Source organism: Rhea pennata, chromosome 16 (assembly GCF_028389875.1).
Source record: "Rhea pennata isolate bPtePen1 chromosome 16, bPtePen1.pri, whole genome shotgun sequence".
Classification (NCBI taxonomy): domain Eukaryota; kingdom Metazoa; phylum Chordata; class Aves; order Rheiformes; family Rheidae; genus Rhea; species Rhea pennata.
This window is the reverse complement of record NC_084678.1, coordinates 7,279,601-7,300,765: the sequence shown is the minus strand read 5'-3', so window position 1 is coordinate 7,300,765 and position 21,165 is coordinate 7,279,601. Positions and strand designations below refer to the sequence as shown.

The 21,165-nt window shown below is 55.4% G+C and overlaps 2 protein-coding genes across 2 annotated transcripts; both read right to left on the bottom strand.

Annotated features, from left to right (window-relative positions):
* Positions 1-2,309: 2,309 nt before the first annotated feature.
* Positions 2,310-3,537, bottom strand: LOC134147717 (elafin-like). The gene is made up of 3 exons (XM_062589179.1): positions 3,460-3,537; positions 2,719-2,880; positions 2,310-2,580 (listed from the first exon to the last, which is right to left on the bottom strand). Exons 1-3 carry the CDS (start codon positions 3,521-3,523, stop codon positions 2,576-2,578), a joined length of 231 nt encoding a protein of 76 aa, XP_062445163.1. The 5' UTR covers positions 3,524-3,537; the 3' UTR covers positions 2,310-2,575.
* Positions 3,538-9,468: 5,931 nt separating this feature from the next.
* Positions 9,469-18,042, bottom strand: MATN4 (matrilin 4). Its single transcript, XM_062589536.1, has 10 exons — positions 17,929-18,042; positions 16,230-16,799; positions 14,494-14,616; positions 13,733-13,855; positions 13,215-13,337; positions 12,674-12,796; positions 11,737-12,150; positions 11,387-11,539; positions 9,980-10,084; positions 9,469-9,527 (listed from the first exon to the last, which is right to left on the bottom strand). The coding sequence occupies exons 1-10, from the start codon at positions 18,002-18,004 to the stop codon at positions 9,469-9,471; spliced, it is 1,869 nt and encodes a 622-aa protein (XP_062445520.1). The 5' UTR covers positions 18,005-18,042.
* Between the last annotated feature and the right edge of the window lie 3,123 nt (positions 18,043-21,165).

Here is a 21,165-nt window from a genome sequence, read left to right as displayed (position 1 = left end):
GCTACCAGTCAAGATGTGCCCCATGCCTGGAGTTCTGTGCTCAATCAGCCTAATTAGCAATTTAATCTTGTTAACAAACCAGGATAATTGCAGCAGTATCAAATCAACCAGCAGAATGGAAATGCCCTCATAGCTTGCCCTGACGGGGGGAGGCAGCGCTGCGATCTGTGACCGCTCAGCGGGACGTGTTAAGCGTGCTTGTCGGCCCTCAGCCTCCCTGTGAGCCGGGGCCGCCTCCGCGGCGGCGTGGCCGGAGGGAGCGTGCGGACCCTGGGAGCTGCCCTGTGATGGCTTGCCCGCTGCGAACCCCAGGGCTGTGTTTTGCGTTATGCTTCTCGGGCAGTCTTAATGTGAGGAGACGTTCCCGTGGCTGGTCACTGCAGCGCTCAGAAGTGACACCTAGCTGCACACTTGAACTTGGCAAACCAGCTCCCAGCCCCAGATTCTCGCTCTGCTTTACCCTGCTAACTCACCTGGCATTTTCTTCCTCCACTGGCACCATATAGTGTGATCAAGTTACCTCTCAGCCTTCTCTTGACTCAGCTAAGTGGAGAGGTGGTCTTTCACTTTGTAGTCACTGAACAGCTTCTGTATGTCTTTGCTCACTCTCGCCTGTTCCTCCAGCCTGGAGTGACCATGGAAGATGTTGCTCAGGTGGGTTGGCTCCCCCCAGCTGCTGGCAGGGAGATTTTAGAATCTGCCTTGGACCAGGTGAGATGTCCTTCCTCCCCCTGCAGGCATAGGTTTTATCCTACTGCATCTCTGGATGGTTTAAATATCTGACCAATTTCTGCTAAAAAGCAGATAGCCTCCATCATGCAGGGGGGTGCGGTCCACTAACTCAGCTCTTATGTAAAAACATCTTTCACCAGCTGCTTTTTGGTTAGACAGGCTGTTCCTGTGGTATTCCCCACTTTGCAGGGGATACAATATTTTCGCTCATGCAATTTATAGGCATTACAGGACTATGCAGAAAGGGCTGCATTTCTCACCAAAATAACAAAGACAGTGGTGCAACAGCTCTGTGCTACATCTTAAAGTGAGGGACAGAACAGGTTTCTTTCCCTCCTGGGGACAGGAGCCAGCTGACCTTGACAGCTTCCAAACCTGGTGATGGTCCTCACCATGCTGCTGCTCTCTGAGAGTCTGGCTCCCACCTGAAATGCTCAACATGGTGCAACACACTGACACGAGCTGAGGCAGTTGGGCTGTAGGGCTCTCGCCCCAGCAGCGCCAAGCTGCTGTTGATGTTACATAAGCAGTCACCTCCCTGTCTCCTGCAGCTCAGGGGTCTTTCTCACTGCCCTTCTACCCCATCCTGGTGGGTGGTCAGGGCCACCAGTCAGTCTCTCTGAAGGATTTCCTGGTTTGGGCTGGGAGGATGTGGAAGGAGCTGGATATCAGGCCCCTTGTGAAGTCCAAGTCTTCCCTGCATGTCACTCAGGGGGGTGAGCCTTGAAGAGAGCTACATATCTAAGAAGAGAAAGGTGGCCAAGGAAAGATTCCTCCCCAGTGAGCCACCCAAATGCTGGGGGGGGGGGGAGTGCACTTTGGGGATTTTTTTGCCCCACCCTGCTTATCCCTTTCTGCTCTTCCCTCATTTTGTGCCCATAAGTAAGACCTCTCCCCTACCCTGGGCAGGATTTGCCTCACTGCTTAGTGGAGAACATGGCAAAGGGACATGCAAAAAGCCAGCGTTAGCCTGCATGCAGAGGAGTGGAGCTGGGAGGCTGGCGAGGGGCCGTAGCAGGCACAGTCTGCTGGATGTTGGCACCGCCGAGTTGCTGTCCACCAGCTCAGGCTCAATAAATGATGAGGGGGCTCAGTCCTGCTTGGTGTCTGGGTCCTTGTAACCCCCTTCTCCGTCCTCCAATTGGTCACAAGTTTGGTACCTGCAGGAAGGCTCGTGATGGCTCTGCCTCTTGCATCTCCCTGGGCAGGAGGGTCCCTCCTGCTTTGTCTCCTCAGCTCTGAGTGGGAAACACTGCTCTCCCAGACCTGTCATAGGTCTTGTGAAAGGAAAGTCTCCCAAAGTGTCCTGTGGCAGTTTACTTTTTCTCATTCTGACTATCCTCTCCTCTTGGGGTTTATTTGCCTCTGGTCAGGCTTCCTCCCCAGACTTAGCTCCTAACCACACTCTAGGTCCATAGATAGTCCTGTTTTGATCCCTTCTCCCCAGGCAGAAATTTTGGGGAGCTGGTAGAAATGGGAACATGTGCCCAGGGTGGATCTGGAAGAGAGGCAAGGAGAGGGTAAGGGGGCAGAGGCCAGGGAAAGAGGAGGTGGAGGAAAAGCCACATGTCACACAATCCTGGGACAAGCTCCTTTATTGGTTATACCAGCAGTGAGGGAGCGGCATGAGGATGAGAGGGCAGTATGCAGCAGCTGGCAGTGAGGCAGTCCAGGAGCCAAGATGGATGCAGAGTGCAGCAGAGCATGGACTAGTGCCATCCCCATCCTCCTGGGACCTGGTGTGGGGTAGGGCAATCCTTAGCAGAAGTCTGTGCAGCTGGCTGGTGCCAGAGGTAGCACAGGGATGCTGCAGACACCTTCGGCCCATCCTGGGAGCTGGAGCTCACACTGGGGAAAGGGAGAGAAAAGTGATTTGGGTCTGGTACCTAAAGCAACCCCAACCCAGGAATTTGGTTAAATGGAAGGGCTCTGGAAGCTAGACATGGTTCTGCCCAGAGCCAGGTCACCCAAGCTGTTCCCTGGTACCGTGGAAGACGGGGAAAGGAGGTGGGCGAGAGATGCATTTCCTCCCACAGAAGGTTTTACAGCACTTCTTAGACCGTGGGCACTGCTGGTCAATGTAGCACTGGTTTGGGGGGTTGAGCATCGCACAGGTAATCCGGACAATTGGGCAGGACCAGGCGCTGCCTGCAAGAGAAAGAGTGTTTGCTCCTGGCTGACTGCATCTGATGGACCCTGGGAAATGTGCATAGCTAGTGTCTGTCCTCTCCTCTTCCCATGCACTACTGAACTGGGAGCCATCCCCTTCTAATCACATCTGTGCAAGCATGAAAAGAAGCTGTCCCTTCACAGCTGCTGGCTCTACACAGTTCCCTGGGCCCTGCACGAGGCTCCAGCAGGAGTGGGCGGCTGCTAGAGCACTACTCACTGCTGGGAGGGAAGGTCAGCATTGCAGAAAGGTGAGAGTCCCTGCCTCCCAGGGCAGGCTGCACTGGTCCCTCCATCTTTCCTATGGCTTTGTCTGATTCACAGTGAAATATCCATGGGATCCAGGGTCTGAGGTTCTCCAGAAGTTGACCTTGAAGTATCCCTTTCTCCATTTCTCCCTTACCCTTCTCGCTGTATGTGACACCATTGTTGCATCCTCTCCTCCCTTGGCCTTTACATCTGTAAGCATCTATCAGCTTGGTTACAGCCTGTGAGTGCAGCTCTTTCCCTTACCCCTCTGGCCTTTTGAGCTTTCCTTTCTCAAAGGAGATATCATACCTGCTGGCAGCTCTGTCCAGAGGATGAGCATCCCCACGAGGAGGAGGGCAGCCACAGACTTCATGTTGTTGTGTCCCCTGTGAGGTCCAAGTGTGAAGAGCTGGGGCATGCTGACATTTAAGCTCTTTTGGGGAGGATGTGAGGTGGGGAAGAGGGCTGGATGAATGCCAATGTTTTCTTCTGCCATTGCATGTGTCTTCTGGGAGCTGTTTGCACAAGACAAACATGATATTGTTCAATTGCTCAAAAAGAGAAATTTATCTCATTGCACAACTGTAGCCATGCCTGGGGAGGTGAGGGACAAGCCAAGGAGAGCTAGTCTAGGGCAGTTTTCCCCTGAGCAGAATGGTAGAGATGGGGCTCCTATCTCACAGGCAGGTGCATTTGTCCAAGGGAAGAAGCGTCACAGTGACCCTGCTGTCGTCCCCTTGGGGGTTCCCCTGCTGCTCAGACTTCCCTCAGTACCCTGGTCCTAACTGCATCTGCAAACCAAGCCTGGCAGCGTATTCCAGATGGGTGCCAATGCAGTGCATCAGACTACCCGTGCCAGCGTGGGCCCAAGCTGGCCCTCTGTCTTGGAGGGTTTTGCAGAGGAGATTGGCACGTAACAAGGAGAACAGCTCATGCAAACTCACAGTAGCATAAGGTAATGGGAGCAAGTAACTTTGCAGCAGCCAAGGGTGAGTCTTTCCTGAGCTTTGAGAGGGTCACCCAAACTCAGGGGTCTTTTGTGGGTGGCTGGTGCCATATGGGAAGCACCTCTGTGCTAGAAGAAAGTTGCTGGACCTACCAGCATAGGAGTTTTACCCCCATCACCAAACATCTCCAGGTGCACAGGGACAGCGCAACTGAGCAGTAACCACTGATATCGGTCGTGTTGGGATTAGGGGCTCTAGTCAGCAAAGACCTCACCAGCCACTCAGGCCTCCACCTTCCCTTCCCTCGCAGTTTGTCCTCCATCCAGGCAAGGTTATTTTCTTTAGAGGCTCTTGGGTAATGGGAAATTACTCCATTTCCCATCAAAGGGTCAATGTCTCACTTGTCTGGTGTAACAGGTTCCTGAAATCCCTTCCTTGGGATTTCTGGTACAGGTAGAAACTACAGCTGTGTGGGAAACAGACCCAGGGAATGTTCCAGGGGAAAACTGCGTGGCACAGCCCGATGTACCAGACCTTGGCTGCCGTGTGCTCCTGTCCTGGGCAGCCCCTGATTTCACAACCGGGCAGAGGAAGGCTCAGCAGGGCCAGCTGCTGTGGGGCAAGGCCGGCCCCCTTGGTGCTCGGCTCGCCCCACTCCCGGGCTCCCCGGGCCCGCTCCCAGGAGCTCCCGCATGCTTCTGTCACAGGCACTGCTGCTGTTTTGTGTTCACTGTGTCACCCTTCCTTTACTGTGTCTTGACACTGACATATTGACTGAACATGTGCCCATTAACTTCCTGGATATTTGTTAATAATTGTCCAGTTTCCCTAATGATGCTGCGGCTTTTTGCAATTTTTTATAAAAAACATTTATTAAAATAGCCAGGAGAGTGCTTAGCTAACCCAAATAGGCTTTCTCTGCCTCACACCAATAATTTAGCACTTTTAACAAGGAATTGAGTTCATTTTCAAGCAACCTTTTTGAGGTCAGTTGCTTCTGGGATGAGACAGGACAGTATTATGCTCTCAGCTGTTTCCAGGGTCTGTTCCAATGTCATCCAATGTTCCCAGTACAGTTACCCAATGCAAAGGCCCAACAAACTCATAGCACAACTGTTTCTACTACGAGTGAATCATCTTCTGGCCTTGCCCTGGGAGAAGGAAGACCCAGGTGGGACCCCACAGGTGGTAACATTCAGAGAGCCAGCTCTGAGGCCAAGCCTGTCCCTAGGGAGGTTTGAGATGGGGATGTCCTATGCCCTGCTGGTATTATTTTGTCTCTGAGAAAGGGGTTTAAACATCTGAGTCTGCAAAGCTTAAGCTAACTGTTTACATTCACAAGTCTCTAGGGCTGTTGGGGAAAAATGTCCTTCCATGTGTTTCAGTGGAAAGTGATTGACTAACTGAAAATCGAAGAGCACGGCTGCTTCTTGCAGCTCTTGAAGTCCAGGGGGGAAACACTATTTTGAACGTTGGTTTTTGGCAAGGAGCAAAGCTTGCATTCAACTGCAAAACAAGCTAGGGGGGGAAGGAAAATCCCTTGGAGGTTTTTGATAGTGCTTTCTCCAGGGCAAGTTCTGTCATAGTGAAAAAATATAAAATCTGAGTGCAAACTCCCACAGAAAAACCCAGATGATGGCATTTTCTGGCCACAGATTCGTTGTCTGGACCCTTTGGCAGACCCCACTTTGCATTCTGCCTTGGGAGAAGCACTTTTCCAATGTGTGCCACATTCCTTGCCCCATCCACTTGCATGTGCAGGGCCAGGGTCCCACAAGGGTGTTCCCATCACCCACCGCTTTTTCCTGTGTGAAGAGCACCTTGCAAGCCTCCAGCCAAGGCAGCAAGCCCTGTGCTGTGCAATGCTGGGGATGTTGCTGGTTAATGCTGCAATTTCCTGGCCAGGGCCATGCTCTGGTTTGTTCCTCCTCGGGGATGGCAAGAGAAAGGCCAGCTGCCCTACCTCACCTTGGGGTGCAGTTGTGCCCCTGTAAAGCCTGGCCATGCTCCTGCCATGGTTGCCCCCCCCCCCCCAGGGTGAAATATCCTTTTTGGAGCTCTGCAAAGTGCCGTGGCCCCTGCCTCGAATCTGGCAGTGCGGTGATGCTGCAAGGGGAGTACGAACATGGCTGCTGTCTTCGTCTGCACATGGCGCTTCTTGCGGAGGGCAGAGAGGGGGAACTGGGGAGGGCTGAATCCCTGGCTCCTTCAGGGAGATCCCACTGGGACATTTTGCCTTTTCTCAGCCTCCTGGAGGTACAGATGGTTTGTGCTGCCATCGGCTCCTGCCTTCCTCCCTCCTGGATGGATCCAACTCAGAGTGATGAGGTTTTGGTGGCCCAGGCAGATCAGGGGTCCCTACCCAGTGGCGTCCCAGGTGTCTCTGTGGGGTTGCAGGAGGCTATCTGCAACCACAAGTCCTGGGTTTCCCTGCTACCCAGGGCCCCCAGAGGCTTGTCCCACGGTGGCAGGGTTGGTCAAAATGTTATCAGGATGCAGCAAGCCTCTGAGCGACAGCTTGCACCCCTGCAAACCAGCCCACGTCCCCTTCGCACGCCAGCTCTGGGCGATGTGGCCTCTTCTGCCTGAAGCCCGAGCTTGGGCCTCCCTCGGCCCTGGCTGTCCCTGCTGCCGTGGCCGGTTCCCACCACTGCCCGGGTGCCCGAGAAGGGGCCTCCCCAGCCCCAGCGGCTCTAATTAGTGCTGGTGTCTGGTGCCACCTAGTGAAAAGCTGTTAATGAGGCTTTGCAGGCCAGCGCGGTGCTTGCCCCGCTCCCAGGGAAGCCCCACACCCCGCTGTCCCCCCTGCTCCGGCCTCTCTCTGCCCAGAGGATGCTTTCCCTGACTCCGGCCCTTGGTCCGGGCCCTGCTGGTCAGACCAGCTCCCTGTCCCTGCCCTCTCCTCCCTTCACACGCAGCCGTGCATGCGCTGCTTTCTCTGCTGGCTCTTTTCCAGGCTCATCGCCCCAGAGCAGGTGGCCTCCTGGACTTGTAGGTGTGCTGCCAGCCCTCACAGCGCCTCTTCTGTCTTGCTGTTAGACCTTCTCCAGGTTGTCTACAGCCTCCTTAAAGTTCACCGGCCAATGTCACTGGCCAACATGACGCGAGGCCAACCAAGGCTTAATAATTCCTGTTAGAGAGCCCTCACCTACTCTAATCAAGGCTGTTACTAAATCCCAGAAAGCATTTACTAATTCCCCCTCATTGTAGCACACTGGTCTGGCTTGTTGGTCATTGCTTTTATTTTCCTTTCTTTCTTTTTCTTTTCTTTTTTTTTTCTTTTTGCAGTAGGATCAGACTCAGTTTATGACCCATTAAGCCTCCCACTCCCCCCATCCCCAGCAATCCTGCTGCCTGACCAGTGTCTCTTGTCTGTACCAGGTTATGTGACATCTCTGCCTCTGGCAACTTTGCTTTCTGCTTCCCCAATTCCCACATTCCTCCTGAAACCCAAGTCCTTCCTGCACCAAACCATCTGGACACCCTGGAGCGACTGCAGGCTGCCAGCGCTTTGCAGGCATGCTTGAGGAAGAAAACTTCCCAGCTAACAGCCCCTTTCAGCAAAACGTGCTCCCATCTGTTCAAGCCTGACAGCGAAGCCCCGGGTCGCACCTCGGGCGGAGGTAATGGCCAGCGCTTTGTTTGTCAGCCCTGCAGACAGACGTAACGAGGCTACGGATGACCCTCTGCCGTGCTGCCGGGATTGCGAGCCCTGCTCACAAGCTTTCAAAACCCCACACCGAGCTAGGAAAAATATCACTTTAATGTGGAAAAAGCTAATCCTCTCCTCATAAAGCAACTCTTTGAATACTTTTCAATTCCTCTCCTGCTGGAGCAGTCCAAGCAAGCCCCCAAACCCCTGCCCAGGAGCTGCTTTTAACCTTCTGCTTCTCCTCTCCAAATCTCAGCCTCATGCACACAAAACCTCTCCCATCCTAGCTCTCACCACCCAGGGCAGGAGTCCCACGGATGCAAATTGCTTCTGGAAGCAGGATCGGCAGGATGTAGCCCTGAAAGCAGTAAAGAGCTGGGTTTTCGTTTTCAGGCCTTGAATTTTAGCCTTAGCCCCACACCTGCCGGCAGCCCAGTCCCAGGACCACTCCAGGAGCGGTGTGCCGGGCTGGCACAGCGGGAGCCAGGGCTGTGGGCTGGCTTCAGCCGTCTGCACTCAGCTTTGCACTTGGGGCCGTGTCTGAACGGGCTGGCTGCTCCGTTTCATCACGCACCTCTAGGAAAAGCATCCCCAGCTGCTTCCACATCCCGCACCAGGAAAGCATCCTGCACCACCCTGCGCAGGGAGCACAGGGCTCTCCTGCCCCGAGCAGGGTCCTGCCACCAGGGGCAGGTCCCCCATGGGGATAAACAGGCCCAGCATCTCTGCTGCCTCCAGGGGAGCCCGGTCTGCACCACGCTCGGGGAGCGCCGAGTAGGAGTTTTCCCAAGCGGATGGAGCCCGCAGGCAGCACAGCCACGCGAAAGCTAGAGGCGTCTGCTCTGAAGTGGAGACATCTCCGTTGCCCCTGCGGTCGAGTAAGAAGGACAGACGTGTCATAGAAATTGTCTGTGTTTTTATTGTCAGGATAGAAAATTATATATATATATATATATATATAAAAGGTGTTTAAAAACAGTACTACCCTGCTCTCAAAATGAAATATATATACACACACATAGCTATAGAGAGAATTATTATCGTTTTGCTATTTGATTAAAATCAAATGGGATAATGACTGATCCTGATACCGTTCTGCCGAAACAGAGGTGAAGGGCCTCTCCGCGGGGACCCTGCGCCCTGCCAGGGGCACGGCAGGGCCGCGCTCTCCCTTCCCTCGCCCTGAAGGGCGCGGGGACGAGCCGCACAGCGGGAGCCAGGCTTCCCTCGGGCCACCGGGCTTCCCTGTCTCACGGCTTCGCAGCAGACACGGAGACAGCAGAAACTCCCAGGTGCGCTCGCCCAAGGAGCTTTTCCTCTTGCAAAGCAGCCAGAGGAGCTGTGCAGGGGCCTCTGCAGTGAGGCTGCTGCCACCTGCAGCTGGTCCATCCCAGCCGCTTTAGGTAACGGCCATGCATCACATCTCCTCGCCAAAGGCCCAAACTGACCATGCAGTCACATCCCACCTCACCCCAAATGCCAGTTTGGGGAGCAAGGTAACAGCAAAGGCAGAACCCATTTGCTTTGCAACAGGGGGAGGGGAGAGGGAGGTTGAGTTCTTTTGGGGATTTTTTTTTTTAAATACACTCTGAGTCCCCCTCAGGATTTTGTGATACAAGACAAACAATGACGGTTTACAATAACCTAGCAATAGCAACGCCACGTGGCTACCGTACGTCTCTGTGCTCCCGCCTGAGCACCTCTGGCCTTCTGCAAGGATCAATTCTTGCTGGCAATCTGCTTTTCCAAGGCTTCAAGTCTGGCCGTCATCTGAGCAAGTGGGTGTGCTAAGGAAACCAGTGTGAGGCAGGACAGGCCGGCGAGCCACGTATGAGGGCTGAGCCCCAAACCAGAGCAGGCTGAACCTCAGTCGTGTCTGCTTGCACCCAGGGAGAGCCTCACCTTGGTGTGCTGCGAGACCTCAGCCAGGACTTGGCTCCCATGCTGGGACGTCAGACATCGAAGCACTACTTTTCGCCTTCCGTGAAAGAGCCTAAATTCTCCCCCATCCTTTTGTCTAACCCTTAGGCGGCTTCTGGCTAGACACAGCTCTGCCAGCACCATTAGCAAGGACAGAGAGCACTGATTACATCTGTTTTCTATCCGCTGCACCTCCCAAACCATGGATCTGGACTCAGCCCGCCTGGCTACGACGAGCCTGGGCTGTCCCACAGGCTGCCCTGCACCCGGCAGAGCCTGCTGCGTGCTCATGCGTCACCCCAAAGGATATTTTTCTCAGTCAGGCTTTCCAGGATGGCCACGGTGTTCGTCTGGAACTGCACCAGCGCCTCGCACTCGCACGGGCTGCGGATCTCCATCTCCCCTTTGCCTTCCTCTGAAACCACAGGGGTTCAGGTGCTGTCAGAGGCACGTTCCCCGCAGCCAGCTTCCCCAGTGTCCCTGGCAGCTCTGCACCGGGCTCTCCCCCTCCCTCCCTCATAGTGCATTTAGCTCTCTTCCATTTTCCCCTCTTTTTCCAGTGTTACTAAATGGCTTGTGTTCCTCAGGCTGGATCCCTCCTTATCTAACAAAATCCCAGCAAGCTTATCTCCAGCACCAATGCGCAGTAAGTAAGTCCCCATGTAGGCATCCCTCCTTCATCTCCGTTTGCTGCAGGCTGCAGAGGCGCAGAGCATCTTGACAGCCCTGGGAGCTGCTGAGCACATTGCACTGATGAGCTTGTCCTTCTGGCCACTGTGGTCTCTAACAGGTCCCAGCAGTTCCCACCCGGGGTGCCGTCACCACCAGTTGGATGCTGTGAGGGCCGTGCAGACCGGGAACAGGCACCAAGCAGCCTGTGAAATGCTGTCTTCACAGTGCTTTGAGGACAGGCAATGTTGGCCTTTGGTTTGCCTTAAACCCAGGAAGCAGGGCAGATCAGAGTGGGCTAGCAAGGGCAGGACATCGACCCGGGGTCCGGAGCCTCGCTGGAGCCCCATCGGATGCCAAGGGCACTGCTGTGCCCAGCTGTGCCATGCTGCTCATCCTCCCCAGGGCAGCAAGGGAGGCTGCCCAGAGTAGCCCAGTCAGTCCTCTTCCACCTGCTGGCAGCAGAAGAGCAGGTCTGGACAAGGAGATAAGGCATCCTTTAACACAGTGTGATCCCAGACCCTGCCCTTGCAACGGCACCAGGAGCTGCTGCTCACGCACTATCCCTTTCGCATTAACTATCCCCCGGCTCTACCTTCTCCTCTTTCAAATTTCTCTGAGATCCACCTCTCTCTCTACATCCACAACAGCCTTAAGGATTCAGAGAGAGAAAAACTAGGACAACATCAGCCCAGCCGCAAACATGACCACTGTCTGATGACCCCTACCATTGAAACATCATGCATCTTCATGGCTAGTAGGCAAAGGGTGGCCTAATGGTCAGAGCAAGAGCCTCTGGTTTGGCAGCCAGTGCTGGACTCCTTGCTCTGCCACAGATGTCCTGCATGTCTCTGGGTAAGTTCACTGTTCTCAGGATTAGTGGCACTGCCTGTCCCTGTGCAACTATTGTGAGTGTAAGAAGATTAATGGACGTAACACAGGGTGGTTACAGCCATCTGAACTCTCTCTCCCTGTCAGGGAGAGGAGGTCTTACCTCAACTTGAGGCTGAGCTGGGGATGAGGGGCCATTGGCTCAGCCTGCACTCACCTGGGCAGATGTTCAGCTTGAAGTTCTCCACGAGATGGCTCATGGTGGTGAAATCTGCCGAGTAGGAGAAGTGTTGCTCTACCGGTTCGGAGGCGATTGCTCTTAGTTCTTCTTCCACGGCCTTTCCAACACCAACAGCAAACATGACAATTCCTGTGTGGGAGCATGGGACAGTTCCTCAGCACCTTCCTGCTGGCCCCAGCCCTAAGCAGACTCATGCCAGCCAGAGGGAGCAATGCAGAGCAGCTGTCATGAGGAATGGGGGGTTTCTAGAGGGGCTAAGGGCATCTCCCTTAGCGTGGCGGGGTTTGGAGGAGGAAGCAGTTTCCTCAGCCCTCTGACCCCCATACCTGATTCTTTTGCTCTCCTGGCCCATTCAGAGATATCATCCTGGGAGCGCCCATCTGTGAAGACCAGCCCAATTCTGGGCACATTGTGGGAGAGAGGCCTGGCACCTTCCAGCTCGGAGAAGCTGTGCTCCACCATGTGCTTGAGGGCAAGGCCTGTCATGGTGCCTTTCTCCATATATTCCACGTTCATCACTGCCTTCTTGATCTCATCCGCCGTTGTGTACTTGTTGAGGGGGAACTCAGTGCGCACACGGCTGGAGTACTGCACCAACCCCACCTGAGTACCATGAGGGGACACATCCAGCAGATCCACGATGCGGTTCACAAACTGCTTCACCAGCTCGAAGTTCTGGGGCCGGACGCTCTTGGAGCCATCAATCACCATGACCAGGTCAACGTGCCCAGCCCCGCACTCTGCAGGAAAAGGAGGAAAGTGAGAAGGGCCCAGCCCAGCTGGGGCCCAGGGGACACTACCGGGGGAACGGATGGACAGGGCTGGGGCAGACCTGCTGGGCGTCAGGCCACCATGTGGGTGTGTCCCCTGGATTTGCCGCTATACTGAAGTTGGGAATCAGGACAGAGTGTGTCTAGATAGCTCAGCCTGAAGACTTCCACTCCCACCCTAAAATCCTCTGAAAGTCTCTCCCCTTGGTCTCTCCTGTCCTGAAATTTTCTCCAAAACTCCCATTACTCCTAGACCATGTCTCTAAGGACATGAGCCCTCACCTCTCCATGCACGCCCCTTACAGCCCCCATCCAGCAGCTGGGGCTTTCCACCAAGCCCAGCAGGCTCTCTGCCCTCTTTCCAGCCCAGCTCAAATTCCCACTTAGATCCACAGTCTAGTTCACATCTCAGCCCTGCCTCTGCTTGGTGCCTAACAGCAGTGGACCGAAGCCCGGACATTGAGGATGCCACACACTGCATCCCTGTACTCACTGTTACACGTCTTCCCATCAGCCTGGAGCTGCTGTCCCTCAGGGCAAATGCAGTGGTAAGAGCCCTCAGCACTCACGCACTTAAACTCACAGCCATGATCCACCCCATTGCAGAGGTCAGTAGCTGAAATAACAAGCCAAAGGCATGCGGTTATCTTCATCCAAGCACCATGGCTTGGGAACAGCCTGCAGAACCCTCTCCCTCCCAGGAACCCTGGCAAGGCTGGGAAGACTGCTAGTGTCACGGAGGGCAGCCAGTGCTCCCCTTCTGCAGGAGAGGGGCTGTCCTGATCCATGGACAACCCTTGCTCAGCTTCCTGGAGAACAGCTGTGGAGGTCAGATCCCAGCACTGTGGGTTAGAGGAGCGGAAAGGCTCAACCCTCAGGGTCCAGCTGGAGGAAGAGCATCCTACAATACCTCTAACCTGTACCAGCCCCCTCCCCCTTCCCTGAGGTGCCAGGAGGACATAAATATGTCTTCTGCATGCTGCAGCCGACACTTGCAGGGCTCTCTAGACCCGCAACGCTGAGATGGGACTCACCCCTGCACGACTTGCTGTCGGCCTGAAGTGTGAAGCCGCTGCGGCAGCGGCAGTAGTGCCCGTTGGGGACGCTCACGCACTCGTGCTGGCAGCTGTGGTTTCCGAAACTGCAGTAATCGATCACTGGTGGGAGAAGGAGACGCACGGGCAGGCCTGGGCAGGGGCTGCTCTGTGTCCCGAGCCCCCAGGGCTTTGCCATTGCCAGTGGCCCAGGTGCCACGTGGGGTCAGAGAGTCCAGGAGCAGGAATCACACATGCTCCTAGCACCTTGCTAAAACCAAGAGAGCTCCTAGCCCTCGCTTTCAGCATGAGCAAGGGCAGGGGAAGGTCTTAAAGGCAGAAAGGGGAGTGTTAAAGGTCCACGAAGCCCTGCAGCAGGCTCCCTGCCCTCTTTCCAACACAGCTCAAATTAGGCAGGTCTTCGGAGGTCTTAAAGGCAGAAGACTGAAGCAGAGGAAGAATGAGAAGCAGATGAAGAAGGAAAGGAAGAAGCAGCAGGAACGCAGACAGCCACTTACTCGTGCAGGTCTTCTTGTCCTGGTTGAGGTAGTAACCTGCGTGGCATCGGCACGAGTAGGACCCATGAGTGCTGATGCACTGGTGCTCACAGCCGTGCTTCCCGTCTGCACACACATCGATGGCTGCAGGGTGAAGCAGACACCCCGTCAGGCTCCCTGCCTGGCCCCCTGGCACCGCTGGCCCCGGAGGAGGCCCATGGGCCATCAGCATCTGGGGCAAGCCTGTCCCCCGGGTCAGCTGGAGCAGGGACTGCTCCGGACAGTCGCAGGGAGCTCCCCTATGCACTGCGCCACGAGACAAGAAGGAAAAGCCTGGGAACAGTGGCCAGGGCCAATCGATACAGCTTTGAATACAAGATATGTGGCCAAAACATGGGGCACTTCAGTGGCTGGGACCAGGAGTAACGTCGCATCATGGATAGCACTTTGTGTTCACGTGAGTCCCAGGTGTCCCAGCACAGAGAAGTGACCAGGATTTAGCAGCGCAGGAGTCTAGTCTACAGGCCTTTCCTACTACTGTCAGCAAAGGTGGTCCAGTTTTGCCAGCTTTTTTTTTTTTTTTTTGCCAGCAGACAAAAGCAAACCCGTTAGCGCAGAGCACCGTTTTCAGCAATTACGCTAACGGAGGCTGTGACACCCAGTGAACAGAGCACCTCAGGTTGCCACTGGCCTTACGAGGTCTTTGCTGTATTTCAGCTTCCCTACATGAGACCTGTAACTGCCAGTCCTCTACGGGAGTTAGGACAGAAAAGGGCTTTTACGGGAGCACGTCCTTCCGTCCACGTCGAGCCTGTATCCCGGGTTGCATTCACAGTAGAAAGATCCGGGGATGCTCACGCAGCTGTGCTGGCAGCCGTGGTCCCGCTCCACGCACATGTCCGCCCCTGGAAGGCAGAAGGGCGTTACAGCGCTTCACGGGCGGGCCGGATGTGTGAGGGACCTAAACGCACCCTGTCCCCGCAGCCAAAGCGTCCAGGCCCCGTGCAGCAGTCGCTGCAAGCTGCACGCCCCGGGGCCCGCCAGCCCCAAACGCTCAGGCACCCATTTCCCGTGCATGGCACAGACAGCTCTTGTACGCTGCGCAGGGCATCAGCTTTCACGCGCGCTCAAGCACTAAATCAGCGCTCAATACTGATCCCAGTAACAGCTTGAGCTGAACGAGTGACCGCTTGAGCCCAGCTGCAAGGTGCTGTTCTCCAGCCCTGGAGGAGCCTTGCAGAGGCTGGGAGCATTTGTGCCCCTCTGTGCAGAGAGGAGACTGCAGATTTGGCTGGTAAATGGATGCTAAGGCAGGGAGGCACCAACAAGGCATGGCAAGCAAAGGTGTACGGCCTGCAGGCATATCAGGGCTCCAGGCAGCCTCGGGAGCAGTATCCCCCAACATTGCTGTGTCAGCACAGCCCTCCAGGCTCACGCATCCCCCGGCAGCGCCGGTGTCGTTCCAGGAAGGAAATGCTGCCTGAGGGATGCTGGCCGTGGCCTTCTGCCCTTCAATGGACACTGGAGTTGGTGAGCAAGGTCTTGCCAATTGGTTGCAGTGCAAGACATCTGGCAAAGCCCGTCAGCACAGGGCCTGTCGTCAGGCCCCAGCCTGCAAAACTAACAAACCGCACCAGCGCGGTGCAACCACGGAGCAAACCAGCCTCTCTGCTTCCAGGCAAGACCAGTCAGATATTGCAGAGCAGTGATACGTGGCCAAGATTTTATTAAATACAAATGTGCATGGGAAATATGCAGGCAGCAAATGTCACGCACGTGTCCATGGAGGAGGAGACCTTGCAAGAGCCACATGGAAACATCTCTGCAGCTCTGGGATGGGTCATCTGTCCTGTTGCACCCGGGGAAGCCAGTTCTCCCTCTCTGCTATTTAGTCCTGTCATTACTGCTGCTGCTATGCTCCAGTTCAAGGCAGAGATACGGGGCACAGGTGAAGAAAAGCATTTGCTAGCAATATTTTTGAAGATTGCTTTATCTCACCCACACAAATGAAAGCAAAGATTGCCTGTCAAGGGACTGCATTGGGGAGCCAGCAACCTGCAGGGGCACTGATGTCCCAGCGCTTCCCCTTTGCACTGCTCTTGGCAAGGGCAGAGTAGCTCCTGGCACCTCTCTCACTGCTGGGAAGCTTTGGTGGAGCCAACACAATCTGCTGGGCTTGTGGCCAGGCCTCTGCAGCTCACATCATTGATGGGGCTATGTCATGCATCCAGGGGCCTGAGCTGCTGCTCCCACCAGGCACACCTCACCCTGCGTTCGCAGCCTCTCCTGCTCCCCACCTTGGTCGCCAGTGCCCTGCTCACATTGCGGGAAAGCCCTCAGTTCTCCCTCAAGAGGCTTCTCCAGAGCTCATGCTGGAGGAAGCTGCTTGAATGCAACCACAAATACCCATCCAAAAGTCATCTTTCAGCCCAATTTCTGTGACAGGCTCCTGAGGCAAGGGGCAGGCACAGCGAGCAGCCCATATCACCTCCCCGCTGCCATGCCAGACTTCTCTTACCACAGAGCTTGTCCTGGAACTGCTTGCCGAACTGCTGGATGAGCTCAAATGACTCCACCAGGAAGACGTGCTCCTCCAGTGGTGGTGAGGCCATGGCACGCAGTGAGCTCATGTCTGCCCGCTGGATGCCCACAGCGTATATCTCAATGCCAGCGGCACGGGCCTGTGCAGCTACTTCACTGACGCGGTCCTGGGGCCTGCCATCTGTCACGATGATGGCAACCCGGGGGATCTTCTTGTGCGGTGGGCGTGCACCCTCCTGCATGGTGAAAGCCACGTTCATGGCGTACTGGATGGCCAGTCCTGTCATGGTGCCCTGGGCCAGTGGCACAATGTTGTTGATGGCCTTCTCCATATCTGCCCGCTTGAAGAAGGTCTTGAGGGAGAAGATATTCTGCACCTGGCTGGAGTACTGGATCACTCCCACCCGTGTGGCGTTGGGGCCCACGTCCAGGCTGCTGATGATATCGATCATGAACCGCCGCATGGTCTCGAATTCAAAGGGGCGCACGCTGCGGGAGCTGTCGATCACGAACACGATGTCCAGGGGGCCCGTCTTGCACTTCAGGGCTGGAAGGGGAGCAAAAAGATGGTTTAACCCCTCGGCCAGCCGGTGCTGCTGCAGGGAGCAGGGCTGGGAGCGGAGCCATCAGGCAGCGTTAGGGCTGTGCCGAGGTGGGGGACGGAGAGGACAGGCTTGGGCAGCCCCCACATCAGCACCTTCCCACTGCTGAATGAACCCAAGGCAGGTGACTGGCAGGGTGGGAGGAGGTCCTGGCCTTGGGGGTAGGCAGAGGAGACATGCCCTGGCTGAGAGGCTATAGGGGATTGACACTGTCCCCTCCTCCCCTGTGTTGTCCTGGCAGTAGATCCAACTCCGGCTTCCTGCATTTTCGTCCCTCTCCAGCTGCTGATGGCCTCAGGCTGTGCCCAGCCTCCAAGCCACTCTCTCGCTGTCCTGCTCTGCCCCGAGGGGCTGCAGAAATGCCTCTCTGTCTGCCAGGATCTGCCTTGGCAAGATGGGTTTAGGCAATGGTGTTTCCAGCTCTGCAGCAGCGAAACATAAAACAGCCTGGTGCCCTGCGCTGTCCTCTGCAGACACACGCCGGAGAGAGCCCCCAGCCTTGTGCTTTACAGGCTCCTGGGCCTGTAGGAGCCAGGCAGAAAAGGATGAGTTTGGGCAATTCTTGTATTCCTCCTGCAACTCCAGCCTCACCAGCTTTTTTTTTTTTTTTAATGCCATTTTGCCCACTTCTGTCTAAAAGCAGAGAATTTAATGACATGGTGAAAAGCACTGCTGAGGGCATGCACACTGAGAGGATTTAGCCAAAGAGCTCCTCTTTGATACCTGAATGTAACTCCCAGCGCAAACCAGGAGAGCGTTAGCAAGCGAAACGCCAACGAACATATTTTGTTTGGCTTATCTGTACCCAAGCCTGGGAGAACTTGGCCCTAACGGTAAGCAAACACTTCAGGTCCCCATGGGATGATGTCCAGAAAGAGTTGTAATCGTGATTGCTCCAGTGTGCCCAGAGGTCTCTGAGACACACGCGGCTCCCTTCTCCCTTCGGTGCGGCCATGGAGAGTGGGCATCTGGTTTCCTCACCTCAAACAGCATGCCGTTCTCCAAGGGTTTTATTGCCTCATTTCTCCACCAAACAATTCCCACTTAGTTCCCACGGCCTTGATCTGGGCTCACCTGCAGGTTTTGGTCTAGCTTCCAGCCCTGTTAGGACCAGCAGGAGGAGAGGAGCAACAGGTAGGAGCTTCATCATTGCAATCCAAGACCACACAGCCTCCGGGACTTGGGGAACTCACTATGGGGAGAAGAAAACATGAAATCAGTGCTGCAGGTGGCCACTGCTCGTAAGCACCCATCTATGGTGACAGCACATCTCTCCACGCCAGCCCAGGTGGGATATCCTCAGCAGATGCCATGCGAATCAAAATGCATGGGCCAGCTTTCGGAAAGAAGGCTTCAACCTTCTGATTGAAGGACTGGAAACAGGGGGAGCAAAACAGCAATCTGCTTCTCAGAAAAGGAGCCCAGTGAGGAACTCTCCCATGGAGGACATGAGTCCCCTGGGGTTCAGACTCCCACTCGCAGCTCCTCCAGGCAAAAATGCAGTTGTGGCAGATCAGTTCCCCAGACTTCTCTGGACCCACATGAAACTTCTCCCACTTGAGACTGGCAGTCTCAACATAGCTAAATTTCATTAGAGAAGCAATTGTTTGCCAAGCAAAAATAAATAAATAAATAAAAATAACTCAGTCTGACTTTCTGCTCTGGGTGGAGCTGGCCAGCAGACAAACCTTATTTTCACTTGCAAACCAGGCGGATCTGATGTCCAGCCAAACATTTTTTAACTGGCTGCACGGCTGCTCTCTGCAGCCAGAAGAAGAGTGGGAAATTTGCACCGGGGAATGTGGAGCAGTGGCTCGTCCGACACTCCCTCCTCACGGCACATCACAGGGATGCCAGCCGTGTGCTGGGTAGAGCAGCCTCCACATTAACACCAGCGCAGACAAAAGCTACTCAGAGGTCCCTGTAAGTCACTGGCAAAGAACATTTTTCCAAGGAGCTCCATAAAGTTAATCTCTGGGATTTTTTTCCAAACTACCTTTGGAGAGCTGAAAGCAAAAGCCTCCACAAGCACAAGGCACACGACCGTGCCTGTGCAGATGTGTTTGCCCACGTTTCCAGGTCCTTGGCCAGAGACATGCCTCAGCGCATGCCAGCCTGGTGCTCTCACTTCTTCGGGGGAAGTATTACTTTGAGCAAAACCGCCAGTCCTCACTAGTGTTTTGCAGCACTTTCCTTCTCGGTGGCTTTTCTGAGGTATGCTCGGCACCTGGATGATTATTTAATGCGCCTGAGGTGGGTGCCCAAATTTGGGGGGTAAATTATTTAGACTGTTTATGCCACTTCTCTCGCTCTCTGCCCATCTCTGCTTTCCTGCCTTGGCTTTTGCTCTCTTGCTCCTGTAGGGACACACATTTATTTGGGGGATTGGGGGGGGAAGTGTTATAACATGAGGACCGCCTGGCACCAACACTCCCGCAGCATCCAAGCCTGGCACACTACAAGCTGCTGAACAGCAAGGCCTTGGTATGATGAGAGCAAAGTCAGGAGCCGTCATCCAGCCAGAATAATCTGATCCAGCACGGAATTCAAACCCAGCCCAAGCCCCGCTCCTCCGAACGCGCGGGAGAGCTCTCTGTGCTCCAGCCTCGTGGACAGCCCGCTCGGGCAGGGGCAGGGGACACGGCCGCCCCCACAGACCCCGGCGGCAGCTCGGGTCCGGCGAGCCCAGCAAGGTCCTTCCCGGCGCGCGGTGCAGCGCAGCCGCCCACCGAGGATGTGGCCAGGGACGAGGCTGCAGAGCGCGGTAGCCCGGAGAGCACCTGCAGCACCCGCCACGCGGCTAGGGAGGGAGAGCAGGAGGCAGCTCTGGGGAGACACAACCGGCAGGGATAAAACCGAGACGCAAAGGGCCGAGAAAGGCACCACGAGTCCGGCAGCGCCCCCGGCTCCGCTTGGCTCCCATGCAGGATAAATCGCTCGCTAAGCGATCGCTCTCAGAAGGGGACAGTCGGGTGAAGTTGGCATCTTACACTCCTATCACAGAATCATAGAATCAGTAAGGTTGGAAGGGACCTCTGGAGATCATCTAGTCCAGAAACACTGATCTGTGCAAGTCTGCTGATAAACTACTCGGGAAGAAACTGCTTCCCTACGGTCAGAGGAGACAACCACTACGGGAAGGAAGAGAGACAACTCGTGATCACAGCAGCCGGAGGTGGGCTATAGCCGTCCTCACCGTTCAGGAGAGAAACCCCCTGCAAAACATCCGGGGACACAAGGAGAGACGGCTCCATCACTGCCCGCGAGCAGGGACCTGCCCGGCTCGCGCCTGCCTCCCGCCTGGGGCACCGCCGGAGCGGGCGCCCGCGCCCCTGCCGCCGCGCGGGGCCACCTCCGCAGCTCCCGTTCCCGTCGGAAACCTCGGCTGCTGCAGGGTAAATTCCACAGTTAACACGGCTTCCCCCGGGAGACACGCAGCACCATGCCTGGGAACAGATACTAGAGCTGTGCTTTTAAAAAGCACATTGGAAATTTGTTTTATCGGCAGTTATCAGCCAATGTTTATTTACCCCGTGAGGTCTCAGCTGTAATTCATCACCGGGGTTTCCGTTTAATTGCCAAGTGATAATGTGCAGCCCTGAACATAATGTATTTGATAGCAAGGATGCTGATAAGAGATTTCGCAGCTGCATCTTAAAATTGTCTCCAGATTCAGTGTTCACACCTGAAAAGTGACACTGAAGCACTCAGATGGACAGAAAGACAGAAAAGGGCTACGAGAAGGAGCTGGGATCCAGAATATCGGTATTATATTATCAAATCAATATCAAAACGACTAATATTAATAGCTATCTTTAATTTAGCCAACAGGAGGTTAAAAACTGACTGGTACCCAGCCATGCAGCCACCTCCACGGGGAAGGTTTCTGACAGCAGAAATCCGGCAGGAAAAGTCCAAACAAAATCCTGCGGTCGAAGCTGAAGCCAGACCAACGTGGCGCTGGGGTGCGATGGGGCGCTCTGCCAGGGCACGCGCCCAGCACCCAGCCGTGCCGGCCGGCGGCAGAGCGCGGAGCTCCCCACGGCCTGGGGGCAGCGGAGGGCGAGCAGCCGCTGGCTGGAGCCCTGCGGCACAGCGGGCAAGACCTCAGCGCCGGGGAAGGGGCCGGGGGATTGCTCCAGCCTTTTGGAAACGAGGGAGGATGCAGCACCGAGCCCCTCGATCACGGCGTCGCTCTGTGCTCCGGCCTGGAGCACTTGGGTGCCTTCACCCTCACAGCGCCCCATGCGCGAAGGCAGAAGCAAACAGCCCCCTCCCCTTGCCCTGTTTGCTTTCCCCATTTTTTTTAGC